The sequence below is a fragment of the Pyrus communis genome, chromosome 14 (assembly GCF_041283825.1).
Source record: "Pyrus communis isolate YQ-2024b chromosome 14, ASM4128382v1, whole genome shotgun sequence".
NCBI classification, from domain to species: Eukaryota; Viridiplantae; Streptophyta; class Magnoliopsida; order Rosales; family Rosaceae; genus Pyrus; species Pyrus communis.
The window spans coordinates 16105603-16124173 of NC_142578.1; the positions used below are offsets into that span (position 1 = coordinate 16105603).

Sequence of the window (18571 nt, forward strand, 5' to 3'; positions counted from 1 at the left end):
ATACAAATCAACCCACAAATTCACAATTATAACAGAGAATGAATCAAGAACTAGGTAGACAAACTGAGCATTCTAACTTAATTACATAGCAAACTTTGCAAGGTTACATCGAATCCCTAGAGGAAGCTTAGTTACAATTCATGTCTACAAAAGATTTGACATAAAAGTATAAAACATGAATGAACATAGAATTGATAAGAATGAACCCTCCTAGCAAAACTGATGTTGAAGTCCTTGAAGAGTTCCTTGGTGTTGCTTCTCCAAATGTGGTGCGGATGAAGTAGATTGGTTTGGTTTGAATGGTTTCTGCCCTTAGGACAGAAATGGACAGAGAATGGAGTGAAATGGGAGAGGTTATGGGTGTGTAAATGGACTGAAATGAAGAGGAAAACTTGCGGATGGAAAAGGGAGAGAATAATGGACAGTTTCTGTGAAAGGAAAAGAATGTAGAATGCCCTGCAATGGAGAGGGCGAATTAGTGTGTATGATGGACAGAAAATGGAGCCAAATAGAGTGTGTGTGATCCCCCAACATTCAGATTGGATCTAGCCTTTGTTTACTCAGATGGCAGAGCATAATTTAGATGGAATGATGGGTTTCTGAGTGTAGTGGACGCATGGCTTGGACAACTCTGCAAGTATGTGTTTTGTTTAATCAAAATGCATGTGTAAAGTCTGCCACAAGGGAGTGGAACCTGCAAAGGTCAATTGGAGCACCAGAAAATGTTTATACAAGTCTGAAAATGGGAAGAACACACGGCATGGACAAAGGAATGGGTTGGATTTCTGAAATGATGGCATGAAATGGAATTTCTGGAATAAAGGATGCAAGGAATGGACATAATCTGCAGGTATGTGGATATTTAATCCAAGAAACATGTGCAAAGTCTGCCACAAGGGAGTGGACAATCTGAAACTTGGTTAGAATAATCTGGACATGGGAATGGAAGTGCAAAGGTGATTTGTTTCGGATGTGGAAATGCACAAGGGAGCTGGAAATGCATGAGAGTGCTCGGCAAAGTGTTTGAACATGCATGTGAATGCATGTTTTGGTGTTGAAACCACCTAATCTGACTTCAATGCTTGTTTTGTTTAGAATCACTCAAAATGGCCGAATTGCACCACTTAACATTTTCACATCATTTCCTGAAATTCCAGCATTCAAACGTCTCCTAGGTTCTTCATTTGGACTTCAATTTAAATCCCTAGAATCCTTTCCACGTTTTGAGTAATGCTCCGCTACCAAAAGGAATGTTTTTACTCTATTTGTCTTCTCATTGATCCAAACTCACCCTTGGCTGCACACTAACACCAAATAATGTAAAATGCAACTAGTTTAATCTAAAAACATCACAAAGACGCCAAATAAGGGAGATATAGATGCATGTAAAATATGACTTATCATCCTTTAAGACTTAGGCACATACATATTCACAAAAATCCCTTCCCCCACACTTATTTTCTGCAACATATTAATCAAAAGGAATTCATTTAAGTCATGCTCACTATACTTCAAGAACAAGGGTATAGGAAAGTCTTACTCTAGGTTAGGTAAGGGGTGATGGTTAGCAAAGAAAATAGTCTTAACGGGGCTCAACGGGGTTAAAACTAATATATACGAAATATGGGAAGTAAGGCTATTTGGCTATGGTGGCAACAACTTCATCTTGATATATATTATGCAATTCAATGTCATGCTTTGAATGAAACGGATATAAGTTCTAGCATTTAGTTCTATCATGATACAATTGCATTCTAAGTAGCAACCAAGCAAGGAATAATGAGATCATGCAACCAACAACTTTAGAAAACAAAGAATCACAGAAAATAACTCTCCAAAGAAAGTAATGGCTCGAGTCTCACAGGGATGTAGCGTTTGTTTGAGTTCCTTCCTTCAAGCATGTTACAAAAACGAATTTTTCTTTTATGATTGCATGTGAAGTCATACATTATAACCATAAGCAAGCATATACCAAGAGTAAATTAAACTTTTCTCTATGTTTATAACTCTTTTTAACCGTCATGCAATTACAAACTAAATCCTTATCATTGTGTTGGAAGGTACCCTAAGACACAAACACACAAAAACGACTCAAAACACTCTTTTTAGGCTTTTTAAAACATGTTTTTCAAATTTTTATGTGATTTTTGGAGTTATAAAAACAAAACATACTAAAACACTCTAAAACAACTTAAAAACACCTTAAAACAGTAAGGAACAACATTTGAAGTTATGGGTGATAAAATCCCACGAATTTGCATTAACAACATTAGTTACCCCCCCCCACACTTAAATCAAACATTGTCCTCAATGTTTTAAGCATAGATTCACACAAAATATAAGTAAATACACAAAAAGCACTTAAACATACTAAACATGGCAGAATGTAATTAACAAAGAGAAGAGTTTAGGGACGCAAATCTGGTTATGGAGTGTAAATTCCCTCTTCTCCTTGGTGATTGCATTGAGGCTTTGATCTTTGTGATTCCACAGGCTTACTCTTGAACTGGGCTGGATGATTCTTTTGGTCTCCTCCACTTGTTGATTTTCCTTTGTGCTACTGGGCTGGAGGATTCTTTTGGTCTTCCCTGAAGGTCTGAGCTTACCCCTTTGGTCTGTTTCTTTGTTCAATCTTTCCAATTCGTATTGAAAAGGGTTGGAGGATAACTCAGCCTATGTTTGTCTCCACATGCTTCAATGTATCATTTTCACTTGCCTTACTCGCTCCCATTTGCAGAAGTGGTCCCTTCTCCGGAAGTGTATCAACCGTTGAAGATGACTACTCGAGAGCAACGCTAGGTAAGCAATCAGGAATAGATTCCAGGCAGTTGGCTCCAGATTGGAAGACTGACTCCAAGTGCCGGCTGATTGCTTCTTTTACTTTGCCATGCGAGTAAGAACAAGGACAAAGAAAAAGACAGGGAAAGAGCATGATATGAGATACTTTTGCTTTTGACCTTGATGATATATGATACCTTTGCTTTTGAAGAAGCAGTGAATGAATCAGCACACTTCAATCCGCCATTTCCTCCTGGGTCATATGTACTCCAGGCATCTGGTATCATCTTTGGGGAAGAAGAAAGAATTGAGTATTTCGAAAGGCTTTGCTGGGAGTGCGCCCTCAGAGGTGAGGGAGAGTTGGGCATTTTCTTCAGGTCTGCCTTGCCATAAAAGACGAAGGTCGACATATATAGAGATAATATCAAGTGGTGGTACTGTTCTTTTACCCTTGTCGACAAATGTCTCTTCGATATCAGAACGACGCCTCTTCGATTTCTGAGCAGGCGCCCCTTCGATTTCTGAACGACGCCCCTTTGCTTTCTGAACGACACGTAGTAGTGCGGATGTGGCTCCTTTTGACAAAGCTGCACGCGTTTTCTGAAAAGCAGAGAAAGCGTCGCCGAACTTTGCGCTTGACGGCTAAAGATGTGTAGTTGCGATGATGGCCTCCACGTGTTGTCTGAAAAGAAGAAATCTTTTGACAAAGTTGAACGCGCCTTCTGAAAAGCTGAGAAAGCGTCGCCTAAATTACGCCGGAAATTCCGGCTTCTTGAATCGGTGGACGCGTCGCCTTGGTTTTTTATAGAGCTATCGATCACCACAACAAACACACTCTGAAGATTTCCCATTCTTGAAAATCGACTCCGGCCCTTTGAAATTTAACTTCATCCCTTCTCTTTGAACACTTTTGAAAAATGGCAAACTCATCGAACCTTAGCTTAGAATTGAGCCTTAGCAGTGATACGGGCGCGCCGCGTCAAGGTAACGTATGGGGCCCTTCTTTCTTATCTTCTAACGGTCTTCTTACAGGTGAAGACTCCGTGATGCAGGACGCCACAACAGCTACAATAGTAGCTAGGAACCTCCTCACTCCAAAAGATAGTAGGCTGCTGTCAGGACGGTCCGATGAGTTAGCCGTTCAGGAGTCCCTCGCACTTAGTGTTCAGTGTGCGAGCTCTGTGTCCAACATGGGCCAACGCCTGCTTGCTCGGTCCCGTCAGGTTGAATCATTGATGGCAGAGGTGGAAAGACTTAAGCAAGAGATCCAGCAGCTCAAGTACGAGAATAGAAGTTTGCATGTGCTTGCAAATAACTATTCGTCGGGGATGAAGAGGAAGCTTGATGAGCTGCAAGAATCTGAGGGTCGAATTTACAGTGACCGTCAAAGGCTTGCGTCTTATCTCCAGAGGCACCTTTTTCCTGGGTCATCCAGCGCTTGGCCAAGTATAGAGGCCTGGAATGCTCTAGCTCCGATGCCTCCCGCTCCGATGGCTTCCGCTCCGATGCCTCCCGCTTCTATGCCTTCTGTTTCTATGCCTTCCGCATCTGCGCCTCGTGGTGGGGCTTCACGTAAACAAACTTTGTGAAGCTCCACCTTTCTCCATGTTTAGTATCCTTTTTTTTTTTTTCTTTTTCTTTTTCTTTTTTTTTTTTTTTAATTTTTTTTATGAACATGCTTTGTTTTATTCAGTGCATTGGGTTGCCTCCCAAGTAGCGCTTTCTTTTACGTCTTGCAGCCGGACGAAGAACCCAATCACTCCAGGATATGTTCACGAATCGGATGAGAACTCCGAGTCATGAACTAGTACCTAAAACAAGAAACAAAACAAAATTAAGAATCTGGAAAAATAAAAACAAACGAAAATAAAACAATCCAAGGGATTAGCAAATTTTCTAATCCCCGGCAACGGCGCCAAAATTTGATGCGAAAATTTATACGCACACAAATTAAACCCTCTTTTCGTCAAATTGTAGTATATGTATAAGTAGGGATCGTTCTAGACCGGGGATTAGGAGGGATTGTTAACCACTTGGATTTGACTCAAAAACGTAAAATAACAATATGAAATACTAACTTAGACTCAAAGAATGCAAAACTACGCTTTAAAACAATAAGACAAACCAAAACACTCAAATCTGCCTAAAAACCACTTTCTGGGCAGATTTGAGCACAAACACAAATTTGGACGAATTGATGTAATAACTTGACTCAAGAACGTAAAAACACAATATAAAACACTAAACTAACTCAAAGAATGTAAAACTAAACACTTAAAACATTAAAACAAACCAAAAGACTCAAACATCACCCAAAACACTCAAATCTGCCTAAAAACCACTTTCTGGGCAGTTTTGAGCACTTTGGTGAATTTGGACGAAATTGGGAAATAAATTGAATCAAAACACTTAGAAACATAAACTAAGACACTTTCTAACTAAATTGGACAATAAAGTAAAGGGGGATTGAGGTTTATACGAAATTAAATTAAATTGCACAGATTGTAAATTAAAGCAAAATGTAAATGTGAATGTGTGAAAGAATTGAATGGAATTGAAATGAATGAATGCTAGCTAAGGGGTTCATCTTCACATATGTTACACTTGCATAATAAAATGATTTCCAATTGCATTTCAATAAACCATGAAACTCAACACCCCGGGTTAACCGTGATGCACTAATTAACCTTCAAATCTTCCTAACGTTATTGAATTGGATGGGTTAGCGCATACAACAATTCAAAACATTCCCCACAAGTCCTCAACATGAATGCATAGAAGAGGTACAAGCAAGAATCATTACGCTCTATGAAAATTATAAGTGTTGACGAGGCATTCGTTACTATGGAATACGCATGAAACTTATGCCAAGAATTTGTTTAACGCGATTGTTTATAAGCAACCTCCACTACTTGTGAATATAAGTTCGTAACTATTAGGTGAAACTCACTTATATTCTAGCGTCATATTCATGCATGAAAATTAAGTGTGCACTCTCAATGAACATACATAAATAAGTTATCAATCAAACAGTTAAACGAATTGAATCCACAACTTATGAAACGCAATTAGAAGTATTCAAATCAAAATGCAAGCATAAACATATATTCGAATCACCCCCTAACCAAGGGGGGGTTTAGTTCCTCATGGTACAAAACAAAGAGAATCAAAGAAACACCTAAACATTCCAACAACTCAAACTTGAATTGTATGAACGTTTAGGCCCTCTTATCTTCCATTCCTCATTCGTACAAAATGATAGAAGCATATTTAGGCGACTTACTTAGCTTGTTTTCGTGCATTTATATTGTTAATTCATAGTTGTTTTAGTCGTTTAAGCCATTTTCGTGTGTTTTTAGGTTCATATGGCTAAGGAAGCAAAAAGATGCATTTTGGAGCATTTTGGAGCAAAATTGGACTTGGAATGGATAGCTTATGTTTGGAGCAAAAGGAATGGACGAAATTGAAGGATTCCTAATCCATTGCAGCCACATGCATTCACATGCATAAATCAGCCACATGCATCTCCCATCACCATATCAGATTTCCATCATATTCACATGCATTCCATCCTTTAAAACATTGCACATCCACTCCCTTTAATTAATTAAGCCACATGCACTCCCATCCATTTCATCATTGCAGCCAACACATGCTTTCACATGCATTTTCAGATTGTTCCCTTGCACATGCAGCCACATATTCATTGCACATGCAATTCCAACCCACATGCATCCTTTAATCATTCAAACATGCAGCCACATTCCCTCCTAGCTGTCATGTTCCCCCCATTTCACCTATAAATAAGCATTCACACTCATTCATTCTCATTCACTCTTCCATATTCCAGAAATTCGTCAAAACCTCTCCACACCCTTGCAGCAGCCACCAAAACAATTTTCTCCTCCATTGCAGCCACTCCAACCACTCCCCAAACCATTCACACCATCAAACTATCCTTAGACCTTGTGCTACAACGAAGAGGAAGATAAGAGGGCCTAAACGTTCATACAATTCAAGTTTGAGTTGTTGGAATGTTTAGGTGTTTCTTTGATTTCAATGTTTAATTTCAATACTCTTTGTTTTGTACGAATGGGGAATGGAAGAGAAGAGGGCCTAAACGTTCATACAATTCAAGTTTGAGTTGTTGGAATGTTTAGGTGTTTCTTTGATTCCAATGTTTAAATTCAACTAAACCCCCCTTGGCTAGGGGGGAATTCGAAATATATGTTTATGCTTGCATTTTGATTTGATTACTTCTAATTGCGTTTCATAAGTTGTGGATTCAATTCGTTTAACTGTTTGATTGATAACTTATTTATGTATGTTCATTGAGAGTGCACACTTAATTTTCATGCATGAATATGACCTAATAGTTACGAACTTATATTCACAAGTAGTGGAGGTTGCTTATAAACAATCGCGTTAAACGAATTCTTGGCATAAGTTTCATGCGTATTCCATAGTAACGAATGCCTCGTCAACACTTATAATTTTCATAGAGCGTAATGATTCTTGCTTGTATCTCTATTATGCAATCATGTAGGGGACTTGTGGGGAATGTTTTGGGTTGTCGTATGCAATCATCCAATTCAATAACGTTAGGAAGATTTGAAAGTTAATTTAAGCGGACCTAATTAACTTGGAGCGTTGAGAATTCATGGTTTATTGAAATGCAATTGGAAATCATTTTATTATGCAAGTGTAACATGTGTGGAGATGAACCCCTTAGCTATTCTATCATCCATTCATTCCATTTCATCAATTTCATATTTACAATCTGTTTTACTTAGAATCTGTGCATTTAGTTTAAATTCGTCCAAAACTCAATCCCCTTTTACTTTATTGTCCAATTTAGTTAGAAAGTGTCTTAGTTTATGTTTCTAAGTGTTTTCATTCAATTTATTACACAAATTCGTCCAAATTCACCAAAGTGCTCAAAACAGCCCAGAAAGTGTTTTTAAGGCAGTTTTGAGTGTTTTGGGTGATGTTTGAGTCTTTTGGTTTGTTTTAGTGTTTTAAAGTTTAGTTTTGCATTCTTTGAGTCTAGTATAGTGTTTTATATTGTATTCTTACGTTTTTGAGTCAAATCCAAGTGATCAACAATCCCTCCTAATCCCCGGTCCAGAACGATCCCTACTTATACTTATACTACAATTGACAAAAAGAGGGTTTAATTTGTGTGCGTATAAATCTCGCATCAAATTTTGGCGCCGTTGCCGGGGATTAGCAAATTTGCTAATCTCTTGGATTGTTCGTTTCTGTTATGTATTTTAGTTTTAGTTTTTGATTTGTGTTTTGTTTGTTGAATTCAAGTACTAGAGAAGAACAACATGGCACTTGATAATGCTTCTCTTTTGTCACAACTCATGGAAAGGTCTCAAATGCAAAGTGTTGATATATTTGATCTTCAATCAAGGAATAACGTGTTTTCCAATACTTACAGTTCAGATTGGAGTGATCATTCAAACTCTATGTGGTGGGAACCTCAACATGTTCAAGAAGAAGGATATTGGCAGCCATATGAGGGGTTCTATTCAAGACCTATACACCCACCACAACCTCATATTCAATATGCCCAACCAAATTTAAGTTCGTCAATAGATTATAATCAAAAGCTTAACGAATTAATTTGTTTGGTGCAGGGCTCACAAAATCAAGACAATGAGGCTCGACAAGAAGACAAAAGGTTGGACCACTTGGAAAAGCAAATTGGGCAGATAGCGGAGTTCGTAGGACAATTTTGCGACCAAGGCAAACTCCCTAGTTCAACCATTGTAAATCCGAATGGGGGATTTGAAGCACCTTTGTCAGAAGCACTTATTGCTCCTACGCCACCTAATTCAAGTAAGGTTGTTCCAATTAGTTCTAACCCCATTCCAACAAATATCCCTATTCCTTGCAGGTTCATGAATTCCAAGGAAGAAGAAAGTGAAAAAGACATCTTGGAAGCCCTTCCAAAGGTGCAAAGTAGGGAATGTCATGAATTCATCAAAGAGGACGTTCTTGAAACCACAAAATCCAAAGAAGTTAAATTTGATGACATGGGACAAGTCATAACCATCACTTGCAATCTGGCCAAGTCCAATATCCCTGAAACTTTGAAAGGAGTGGTGTTTGTCATTGAGTTCTTATCGGACAAAACAAGTAAGTTTTTTTTTCCAAATTCCATTACATTTTATACTAACTTGCTGTTTTTTATGAATCAGGCACCTACACTAGAATTCAAACCAATGCCGGTTCACTTCAAGTATCACCTTCCATTCAAGGACCAATTCCATGCCGTTTGATTTTATTTATTATAAAAAATAAAAATAAAAAAAAGAAGATACTAAACATGGAGAAAGATGGAGCCTTCACAGAGGATGTTTACGTGAAGCCCCACTACGAGGCGTCGAAGCAGAAGGCATAGGAGCGGAAGGCATAGAAGCGGGAGCCATCGAAGCGGAAGGCATCGGAGCGGGAGGCATCGGAGCTAGAGCATTCCAGGCCTCAATACTTGGCCAAACGCTGGATGACCCAGGAAAAAGGTGCCTCTGGAGATAAGACGCAAGCCTTTGACGGTCACTGTGAATTCGACCCTCAGATTCTTGCAGCTCATCAAGCTTCCTCTTCATGCCCGACGAATAGTTATTTGCAAGCACATGCAAACTTCTATTCTCGTACTTAAGCTGCTGGATCTCTTGCTTAAGACTTTCCACCTCCGCCATCAATGATTCCACCTGACGGGAGCAGGCAAGCAGGCGTTGGCCCATGTTGGACACAGAGCTCGCACACTGAACACTAAGTGCGAGGGACTCTTGAACGGCCAACTCATCGGACCGTCCTGACAGCAGCCTACTATCTTTTGGAGTGAGGAGGTTCTTAGCTACTATTGTAGCTGTTGTGGCGTCCTGCATCACGGAGTCTTCACCTGTAAGAAGACCGTTAGAAGATAAAAAAGAAGGGCGCCATACATTACCTTGACGGGGCGTAACCGGATCGCTGCTGAGACTCAAATCTAAGTGATAGAAGCATATTTAGGCGACTTACTTAGCTTGTTTTCGTGCATTTATATTGTTAATTCATAGTTGTTTTAGTCGTTTAAGCCATTTTCGTGTGTTTTTAGGTTCATATGGCTAAGGAAGCAAAAAGATGCATTTTGGTGCATTTTGGAGCAAAATTGGACTTGGAATGGATAGCTTATGTTTGGAGCAAAAGGAATGGACGAAATTGAAGGATTCCTAATCCATTGCAGCCACATGCATTCACATGCATAAATCAGCCACATGCATCTCCCATCACCATATCAGATTTCCATCATATTCACATGCATTCTGATAGGAGCATATTTAGGCGACTTACTTAGCTTGTTTTCGTGCATTTATATTATTAATTCATAGTTGTTTTAGTTGTTTAAGCCATTTTCGTGTGTTTTTAGGTTCATATGGCTAAGGAAGCAAAAAGATGCATTTTGGAGCATTTTGGAGCAAAAGGAAGGGCTTTGTGACCTGATTTGCAAGCTGTGAAAACAAGAAAAAAAACGCTCAAAACACATGCCATATGTGGAAATACCATTTACATCAGATTTGAGCCATTTAACTTACCTTAAATACTTACCTTGTTTGTCATCCTCTCAGCCATATTTTAAAGTAATGAAAACCTGATTTGGAGGTGGAAAATGAGGAAACAAAGTTCAAAACAAATGCCTTTCTCTTTGAATCAGATTCTAGCCTTTTATACACACTTCATTCCAGCCACTCCACATGCATTTCCAACCCACATGCACCTTTAATCATTCAACCATGCAGCCACACATTCACCCAAATGCATTTCCACCCACATGCTCTCCCAATTCATCATTGCAGCCACATATCCATCCCACTTCATCATTTCAGTCACCAAAACACCCACATGCATTCCTAATCACCCTTCCACAAAACTTGCCTTCATTCATTCAGAAAATACATCCCTTGCCGTGGCTTTCCACCATTCCACACCATCATTTCAGAACATGCACTTCCCCCTTTCTTTAATCCATTGCAGCCACATGCAATTCCCACTCCAGATTTTCAGCCATCCCAATTCATCATTACACATCAACATATTTCAGCACACTCCACATGCATTTCCACAATCACATTCACTTCATCATTGCACCACAAATCAGCCACACATTCACCCACATGCACCCTTTCATTTCTATCAAAGCACATGCACTCCCACCCTTTAATCACATGCACAAATCAGCCACATGCATCTCCCATCACCATTTCAGATTTCCACCAAGTTCCTAGCTGTCATGTTCCCCCCATTTCACCTATAAATAAGCATCCATTGCATTCATTCTCATTCACTCTTCCATATTCAGAAAACCATCTCATATACACATCCATTCACGCCAGAAATTCATGCTCTCTCTCTAACACAGCCATACTTCACCATTCTTCATATTTTCTGCCCAAAAACACTCCTTGCCTTCCCCTACATCCATCCCTACCCTAAACACATCATTCTACATCATCCATAACCGCCAAAACTCACCAAAACCCCTTGTGCTGCAGCAACTAAAGGAGAAGAGGCCTAAACGTTCATACAATTCAAGATTGAGTTGTTGGGATTTTTAGGTGTTCTTCGTTCTTGTTTTCAATGTTTACCTTGTTATTACTATCTAAGTTTGTTGTAATCATGAGTGGCTAAACCCCTAATTAGTTAGGGGAAAATTTGAAGCCATGAACATGTTTGAAATATGAATTGATTTCTTCCAATTGTGATTTGTTAAGTTATGATTGCAATTCAATTATCATGTTTATTAAAAACTTGTTTTTGTATGTTGATTAGGGATGCATACTTAGTCTTCATGCATAAACTCGATGCTAGTTTATAAACGAGTTTCACCTAATCGTCACAAGTTTATAAACATGAGTAGTGAAGGTTGTTAGTCACAACCGCGTTAATTGAATTCTTGGCAAGAGTATCATGCATTCATAGTTACAATTGCCTTGTCAACACTTATAATTCTCATAGAGCATAATGATCTCTCATTGTATCTCTTCTATGCATTCATGTTGAGAACCATTGGAGAATGATTTGAATTGTCGCATGCATCATCCAATTCAATAACATAAGGAAAATTTGAGAGTTAATTAGTGCATCACGGTTAACTTGGGGTGTTGAGCATCATAGATAATGAAAAGCAATTGGAGAATCGATTCATATATAAATGTGTCATGTGTGGAGAATGGACCTCTAACTAATCCATCCATCATCTTGTTTCTTAAATCCGTTTATACAATCTGCCTAGTTTATTAACTTGTTTTATTTAATTTAATTTCGTCAAAACCTTAATCCCCCTTTACTTTAGTGTCCAACTTAGTTAGAAAGTGTCTTAGTTTGTGTTTTTAAGTGTTTTGATTCAATTTGTTACACAAATTCGTCCAAATTCACCAAAGTGTCCAAAACTGCCCAGAAAGTGTTTTTAAGGCAGTTTTGAGTGTTTTGGGTGATGTTTGAGTCTTTTGGTTTGTCTTAGTGTTTTAAAGTTTAGTTTTACATTCTTTGAGTTAGTTTAGTGTTTTATATTGTGTTTTTACGTTCTTGAGTCAAGTTATTACTTAATTTCGTCCAAATTTGTGTTTGTGCTCAAATCTGCCCAGAAAGTGGTTTTTAGGCAGATTTGAGTGTGTTTGTGTTGTTTTGAGTCTTTTGGTTTGTCTTAGTGTTTTAAAGTTTAGTTTTGCATTCTTTGAGTCTAGTATAGTGTTTCATATTGTTATTTTACGTTTTTGAGTCAAATCCAAGTGGTTAACAATCCCTCCTAATCCCCGGTCCAGAACGATCCCTACTTGCATACTTACTACAATTTGACAAAAAGAGGGTTTAATTTGTGTGCGTATAAATCTCGCATCAAATTTTGGCGCCGTTGCCGGGGATTAGCAAAATTGCTAATCCCTTGTGTTTTTGCCGTATGTTTTTAGTGTAATTTACCTAGTTTTCTTATTTTGTTTTGTTTTCTTGGTTTAGGTACTAGTGCATGACGCGGAGTTCTCAAACTGTGCATGCACATATCTTGGACTTTAACGACGATTTTGAACGTGATTTGAGAAGAAAGAGGAGGCATCCCGAACCTAGTGAACCTAGTTCAAGTTCAGAGGCCGAATCTGAGTTTGAAAGTGTGGAAGAAGAAGTTATGGCAGCGGACAATCGGACCATTAAAGAGCTTTCGGCCTCGGGGTTGACCAATGCCGCACCATTATGCATTCAATACCCCGCGGCTGCCCAAGGCAAGACCGATGAATTCGAGTTGAAGTCAAGCTTGTTGCACCACATTCCGAAATACCATGGGCTTTCCATGGAAGATCCCAACAAGCATCTCAAGGAGTTCGAGGTTGTTTGTTCGAGCATGACACCCATAAATGTCGATGGGAACATTTTAATGATGAAAGCTTTTCCATTCTCTCTTGTGGAAAAGGCTAAGGATTGGCTTTATGAATTGGCACCCGGGACCGTTACTTCTTGGGAGAGCATGAAGAGAGCATTCTTGGAGAAGTTCTTCCCTACTTCAAGAGTCATTCTCTTGAGGAAGAAAATTAGCGGAATCCAACAAAGTCAAGGAGAATCTTTTCCGGCATACTACGAGCGTTTTAAAGCCCTTGTTGCATCGTGTCCTCAACATCAAATGAAGGAGGAGCTTCTCCTTCAATATTTCTATGAGGGCCTTCTTCCCATTGAAAGGCAAATGCTCGATGCTTCGGCGGGAGGTGCATTGGTGGACAAAACTCCTATGTCGGCCAAGACCCTAATTGCAAACCGTGCTCTAAATGCACAACAATATGAAGGACTTGGGCAAAGGGACCCCCCACGGCAACACTTGAATGAGGTAAGTTCTCAATCCGATATTCAATCTCAGATAGCTAATCTTACTTCTATTGTGTCTCAGATGGCCGAAGGAATGAAGATACAAGGACCGATTGTATGTGGTGTATGTTCTATCCAAGGACACCCTTCGGAAAAATGCCCTCAATTGATTGAGAATGGGGGATGGGAGAGTGCAAATGCCATTGGATTTCCAAGCCACAATCAACCAAGGAATGATCCATATTCCAACACATACAATCCGGGTTGGAGAGACCATCCAAACTTCAAGTGGAGGGAGCCTCAACAACCTCAACAACAAGGAGGCTTTAGACAACAACCCCCGGGGTTCTACACCAAGCCATTCGGCCCCAATCCAAACCAAGCACAACCTGCCCAAAACAATCAAGGTACGTCGTTGGGCAATGAAACACTTCTTAAATTACTTACCAATTTGTCTCAGGGGCAAGAGGAACAAACCAAAGCCATGCAAAACCAAGACAAAAGGGTGGATCACTTGGAGAAACAAATTGGGCAGATTGCGGAATTTGTAGGACAATTCCGAGACAAAGGCAAGCTCCCTAGCTCAACCATTGTCAATCCAAGGGGAGGGTGCGAATCTGCCAAGGCAATCATGTTGAGAAGTGGTAAGGAGGTCGGAACCACCTCAAGGCCATCCAAAACAAGTCAAGAAGAGGACATGTTGCCGCAGCCTCCTATTGTGCCAAAACCGTCCAACACGCCTAAGGTAAGTCCAAATTCGACTTTGTCAAGTTCTATTCCACTAAACGTGCCCTTTCCTGGCAGGTTTAGACAAACAAAGAAGGAGGAGCATGAGAAGGACATTCTTGAGACGTTTAGGAAAGTTCAAGTCAATATCCCGCTCCTAGATGCCATAAAGCAAGTGCCCAAATACGCTAAGTTCTTGAAGGAATTGTGCACTACAAGGAAGAGGGCGTCACATAAAGAGGTAGTAAGGGTAAGTGAGAACGTTTCCGCTGTTCTACAAAGAAAGTTACCACCAAAGTGCAAAGATCCAGGTAGCTTTACAATCCCTTGTATTATTGGTCAAACTAAGTTCGAACATGCTATGTTAGACTTAGGAGCTTCAATTAACGTCATGCCATACTCTATTTATGCTTCAATGAACCTTGGCGAATTGAAAAATGATGGTGTGGTTATTCAGTTGGCCGATAGATCTAATGCCTATCCAAAGGGCGTATTGGAAGATGTCTTAGTGCAAGTGAATGATTTGATCTTCCCGGCGGATTTCTATGTCCTTGAAATGGAGGAAACCACCCATGCTCCATCCTTGCCGATTCTTCTTGGGAGGCCATTCATGAAGACGGCGCGAACTAAGATAGACGTGTTTAAAGGCACTTTAACAATGGAATTCGATGGGGAAGTGATTGATTTTAATATTTCTGAAACTATGAGATTTCCTAATGATGATCACTCATGTTTCTCTATTGATATTCTTGATTCTTTGGCGCAGGCACACCTTGATCAATTACATGGCGATGCACTTGAAACAGTCATTACAAATGGCATCGAAATGAAGGATCACATGGATGTCACCATAACAAACCACGGCACACAATTGAACACCCATGCCGTGGCCTTTGATGAAGATGTAATTGAGACCGTGGCAGCCCTAGAGTCATTGCCACGGCTCCAAGGTAAGTTCCCTAGTTCAATTTCAATCACAATTTCGACTGATAAGTTGCTTCCTTCTATAGAACAACCACCTACACTCGAGCTCAAACCGTTGCCAAATCACTTGAAGTATGTGTTTTTGGGCGAGCAAGACACATTGCCCGTCATTATAGCTTCATCACTCACGGCACAAGAGGAGGAGAAGTTGGTGAGGGTTCTCAAAGAGCACAAGACGGCAATAGGGTGGACTTTGGCCGACATCAAGGGTATAAGTCCTACCACGTGCATGCATCGAATTCTCATGGAAGAAGGCGCCAAACCATCAAGGGAAGCCCAACGTCGACTCAACCCACCAATGATGGAAGTAGTGAAGAAGGAAATCATCAAATTGCTTGATTGTGGCGTCATCTATCCCATCTCGGATAGTTGTTGGGTTTCACCGGTCCAAGTGGTTCCCAAGAAGTCCGGAGTCACGGTGGTGAAAAATGAAGAAGATGAACTTGTGCCTACACGCATTCAAACCGGTTGGAGGGTGTGCATTGACTATAGGAAGCTAAATGCAGCAACAAGGAAAGATCACTTCCCTTTGCCATTCATCGATCAAATGCTTGAAAGGTTAGCCGGTCATTCTTTTTATTGCTTTCTTGATGGTTATTCGGGATATAATCAAATTGTCATAGCGCCGGATGATCAAGAAAAGACCACCTTTACTTGTCCATTTGGTACTTTTGCATATCGTCGTATGCCATTTGGTTTATGCAATGCACCGGCCACTTTCCAACGATGCATGGTAAGTATCTTCTCTGATTATGTTGAAAAGATAATTGAAGTATTTATGGACGATTTTAGTGTGTTTGGAGACTCATTTGATGCTTGTTTGCATAATCTCACTTTAATCTTGAAAAGATGCATGGAAACTAACCTTGTTTTGAATTGGGAAAAATGTCATTTTATGGTTAAACAAGGTATAGTTTTGGGTCATATCATCTCTGAAAAAGGAATTGAAGTTGATAAGTCTAAAATAGATCTTGTACGTCACTTACCCTCTCCTACTTCGGTTAGAGAGGTCCGTTCTTTTCTTGGCCATGCAGGATTCTATAGGCGATTTATCAAGGATTTTTCTAAGATTGCACAACCACTATGCCGTCTCCTACAAAAAGAAGTGGCGTTTGAATTCACTAAGGAGTGCACGGCATCATTCAACCAACTCAAGGAGTTGTTGACCACGGCACCCATTATTGTTCCCCCGGATTGGAGCCTCCCGTTCGAGCTTATGTGTGATGCGTCCGACTATGCTTTAGGAGCAGTTGTAGGACAAAGAAAGGACAAGAGGCCGCATGTCATCTACTACGCCTCACGGACGTTGAATGATGCTCAACTTAATTATTCCACAACCGAAAAAGAACTCTTGGCTATTGTATTTGCATTAGATAAGTTTAGATCATATCTTCTTGGTACTAAAGTAATTGTTTTCACTGACCATGAAGCCTTGAAGTATCTTCTCACCAAAAAGGAGGCTAAGCCAAGACTCATTCGTTGGATGCTCCTACTTCAAGAGTTCGATCTTGAAATCCGAGACAAGAAAGGGTGTGAAAACGTGGTGGCTGACCACCTAAGTAGAATGGTGCGTGAGGAAGAGTCCACCCCCATTTTAGAAACGTTTCCGGATGAGCAACTTTTGTCCATTGAGGTAAGAACCCCTTGGTATGCCGATTTGGTAAATTTCTTGGTGTCTAAGCAAGTTCCTAGTACCCTAAACAAGTTCCAACGTGATAAACTTGTTCATGATGCACGTTTTTATGTTTGGGATGATCCATATTTATGGAAATTCTGCCCAGATCAGATTGTGCGTAGATGTGTGCCCGAATCTGAATTTAATTCCATTCTTACATTCTGCCATACTTATGCATGTGGGGGACATTTTGGCACCCAAAGGACAGCCCTAAAGGTGTTACAATCTGGATTTTATTGGCCTAATCTCTTTAAAGACGCTAAAATGTTTTGTTTAACATGCGATAAGTGTCAAAGAACAGGTAACATAGGGCCTAAGGACCAAATGCCGCAACAATCTCTCTCCTTTGTGGAAATTTTTGATGTTTGGGGTATTGATTTCATGGGCCCCTTCCCTCCATCTTTTGGTTTCACTTATATCTTGCTAGCTGTCGATTATGTTTCCAAATGGGTGGAAGCCAAAGCCACCCGTACTAACGATTCTAAGGTTGTTGCAGATTTTGTGAAATCTAATATTTTTGCTAGGTTTGGGATGCCACGAGTTTTAATAAGTGATGGGGGTTCTCACTTTCGTAACCGCACCATTGAAGCTTTGCTCAAGAAGTACAACGTTACTCATAAGGTTTCCACACCTTATCACCCTCAAACTAATGGGCAAGCGGAGGTTTCAAATAGGGAGATCAAACAAGTCCTAGAGAAAACCGTGGGACCCTCAAGAAGAGATTGGAGTTTGCGCTTGGACGATGCATTGTGGGCCTATCGTACGGCTTACAAAACTCCCCTTGGCATGTCACCTTTTCGGCTTATATATGGTAAGCCATGTCATTTGCCCGTTGAGTTAGAGCACAAGGCACATTGGGCTGTGAAAACCTTCAATTTGGACATAGACGCTGCTGGAGTTCATAGGAAGCTCCAATTAGATGAACTTGAGGAGATTAGGAACGAGGCTTACGAGAATGCTCGCATCTACAAGGACAAAACAAAGGCTTATCATGATAAGATGCTTCGTACCAAAACGTTCTCCAAGGGGCAGAAAGTGTTGCTTTTTGATTCAAGACTTCGGTTATTCCCTGGTAAGTTACGTTCCAAATGGATTGGACCTCTTGTTGTTACTAATGTTTTTCCTCATGGTGCAGTCCAAGTCCAAAGCTTAAAAAGTGGCCACGAGTTCAAGGTGAACGGACATAGATTGAAGCCATACTATGAGAACTTTGTGGAGCATGTTGTGGAAGAACTTCCCTTGGGTACCGTGGGCTCCAATCTGGAGTGATTTGGGTTCTTCGTCCGGCTGTACGACGTTAAAGCAAGCGCTACTTGGGAGGCAACCCATGCATTTAACAAAAGAAGACCTAGAATGCACTCCAATTCCAGATTTGCGTTCCTAAACTCTTCTCTTTGTTGCTATTTCGTTTCTGCCATGTTAGGTTGTTTAGTTGCTTTTTGTGTGTTTACTTATGATTTGTGTGAATCTAAGCTTAAAACATTGAGGACAATGTTTGATTTAAGTGTGGGGGGGTAACTAAGTTTATTTAATGCAAATTCGTGGGATTTTATCACCCATTACTTAAAATGC

The 18571-nt window shown here is 40.1% G+C and overlaps 1 protein-coding gene across 1 annotated transcript in view; it reads left to right on the forward strand.

Annotated features, from left to right (window-relative positions):
* Positions 1 to 18268, forward strand: part of LOC148691293 (uncharacterized) — a 175108-nt gene extending 156840 nt beyond the window's left edge. The window contains exons 6-9 of the mRNA XM_088683978.1: positions 14419 to 14482; positions 15335 to 15634; positions 15728 to 17068; positions 18218 to 18268. Coding sequence (XP_088540104.1) covers positions 14419 to 14482; positions 15335 to 15634; positions 15728 to 17068; positions 18218 to 18268 — 1756 coding nt within the window. The remainder of the gene's footprint in view (positions 1 to 14418; positions 14483 to 15334; positions 15635 to 15727; positions 17069 to 18217) is intronic.
* Positions 18269 to 18571: the final 303 nt, after the last annotated feature.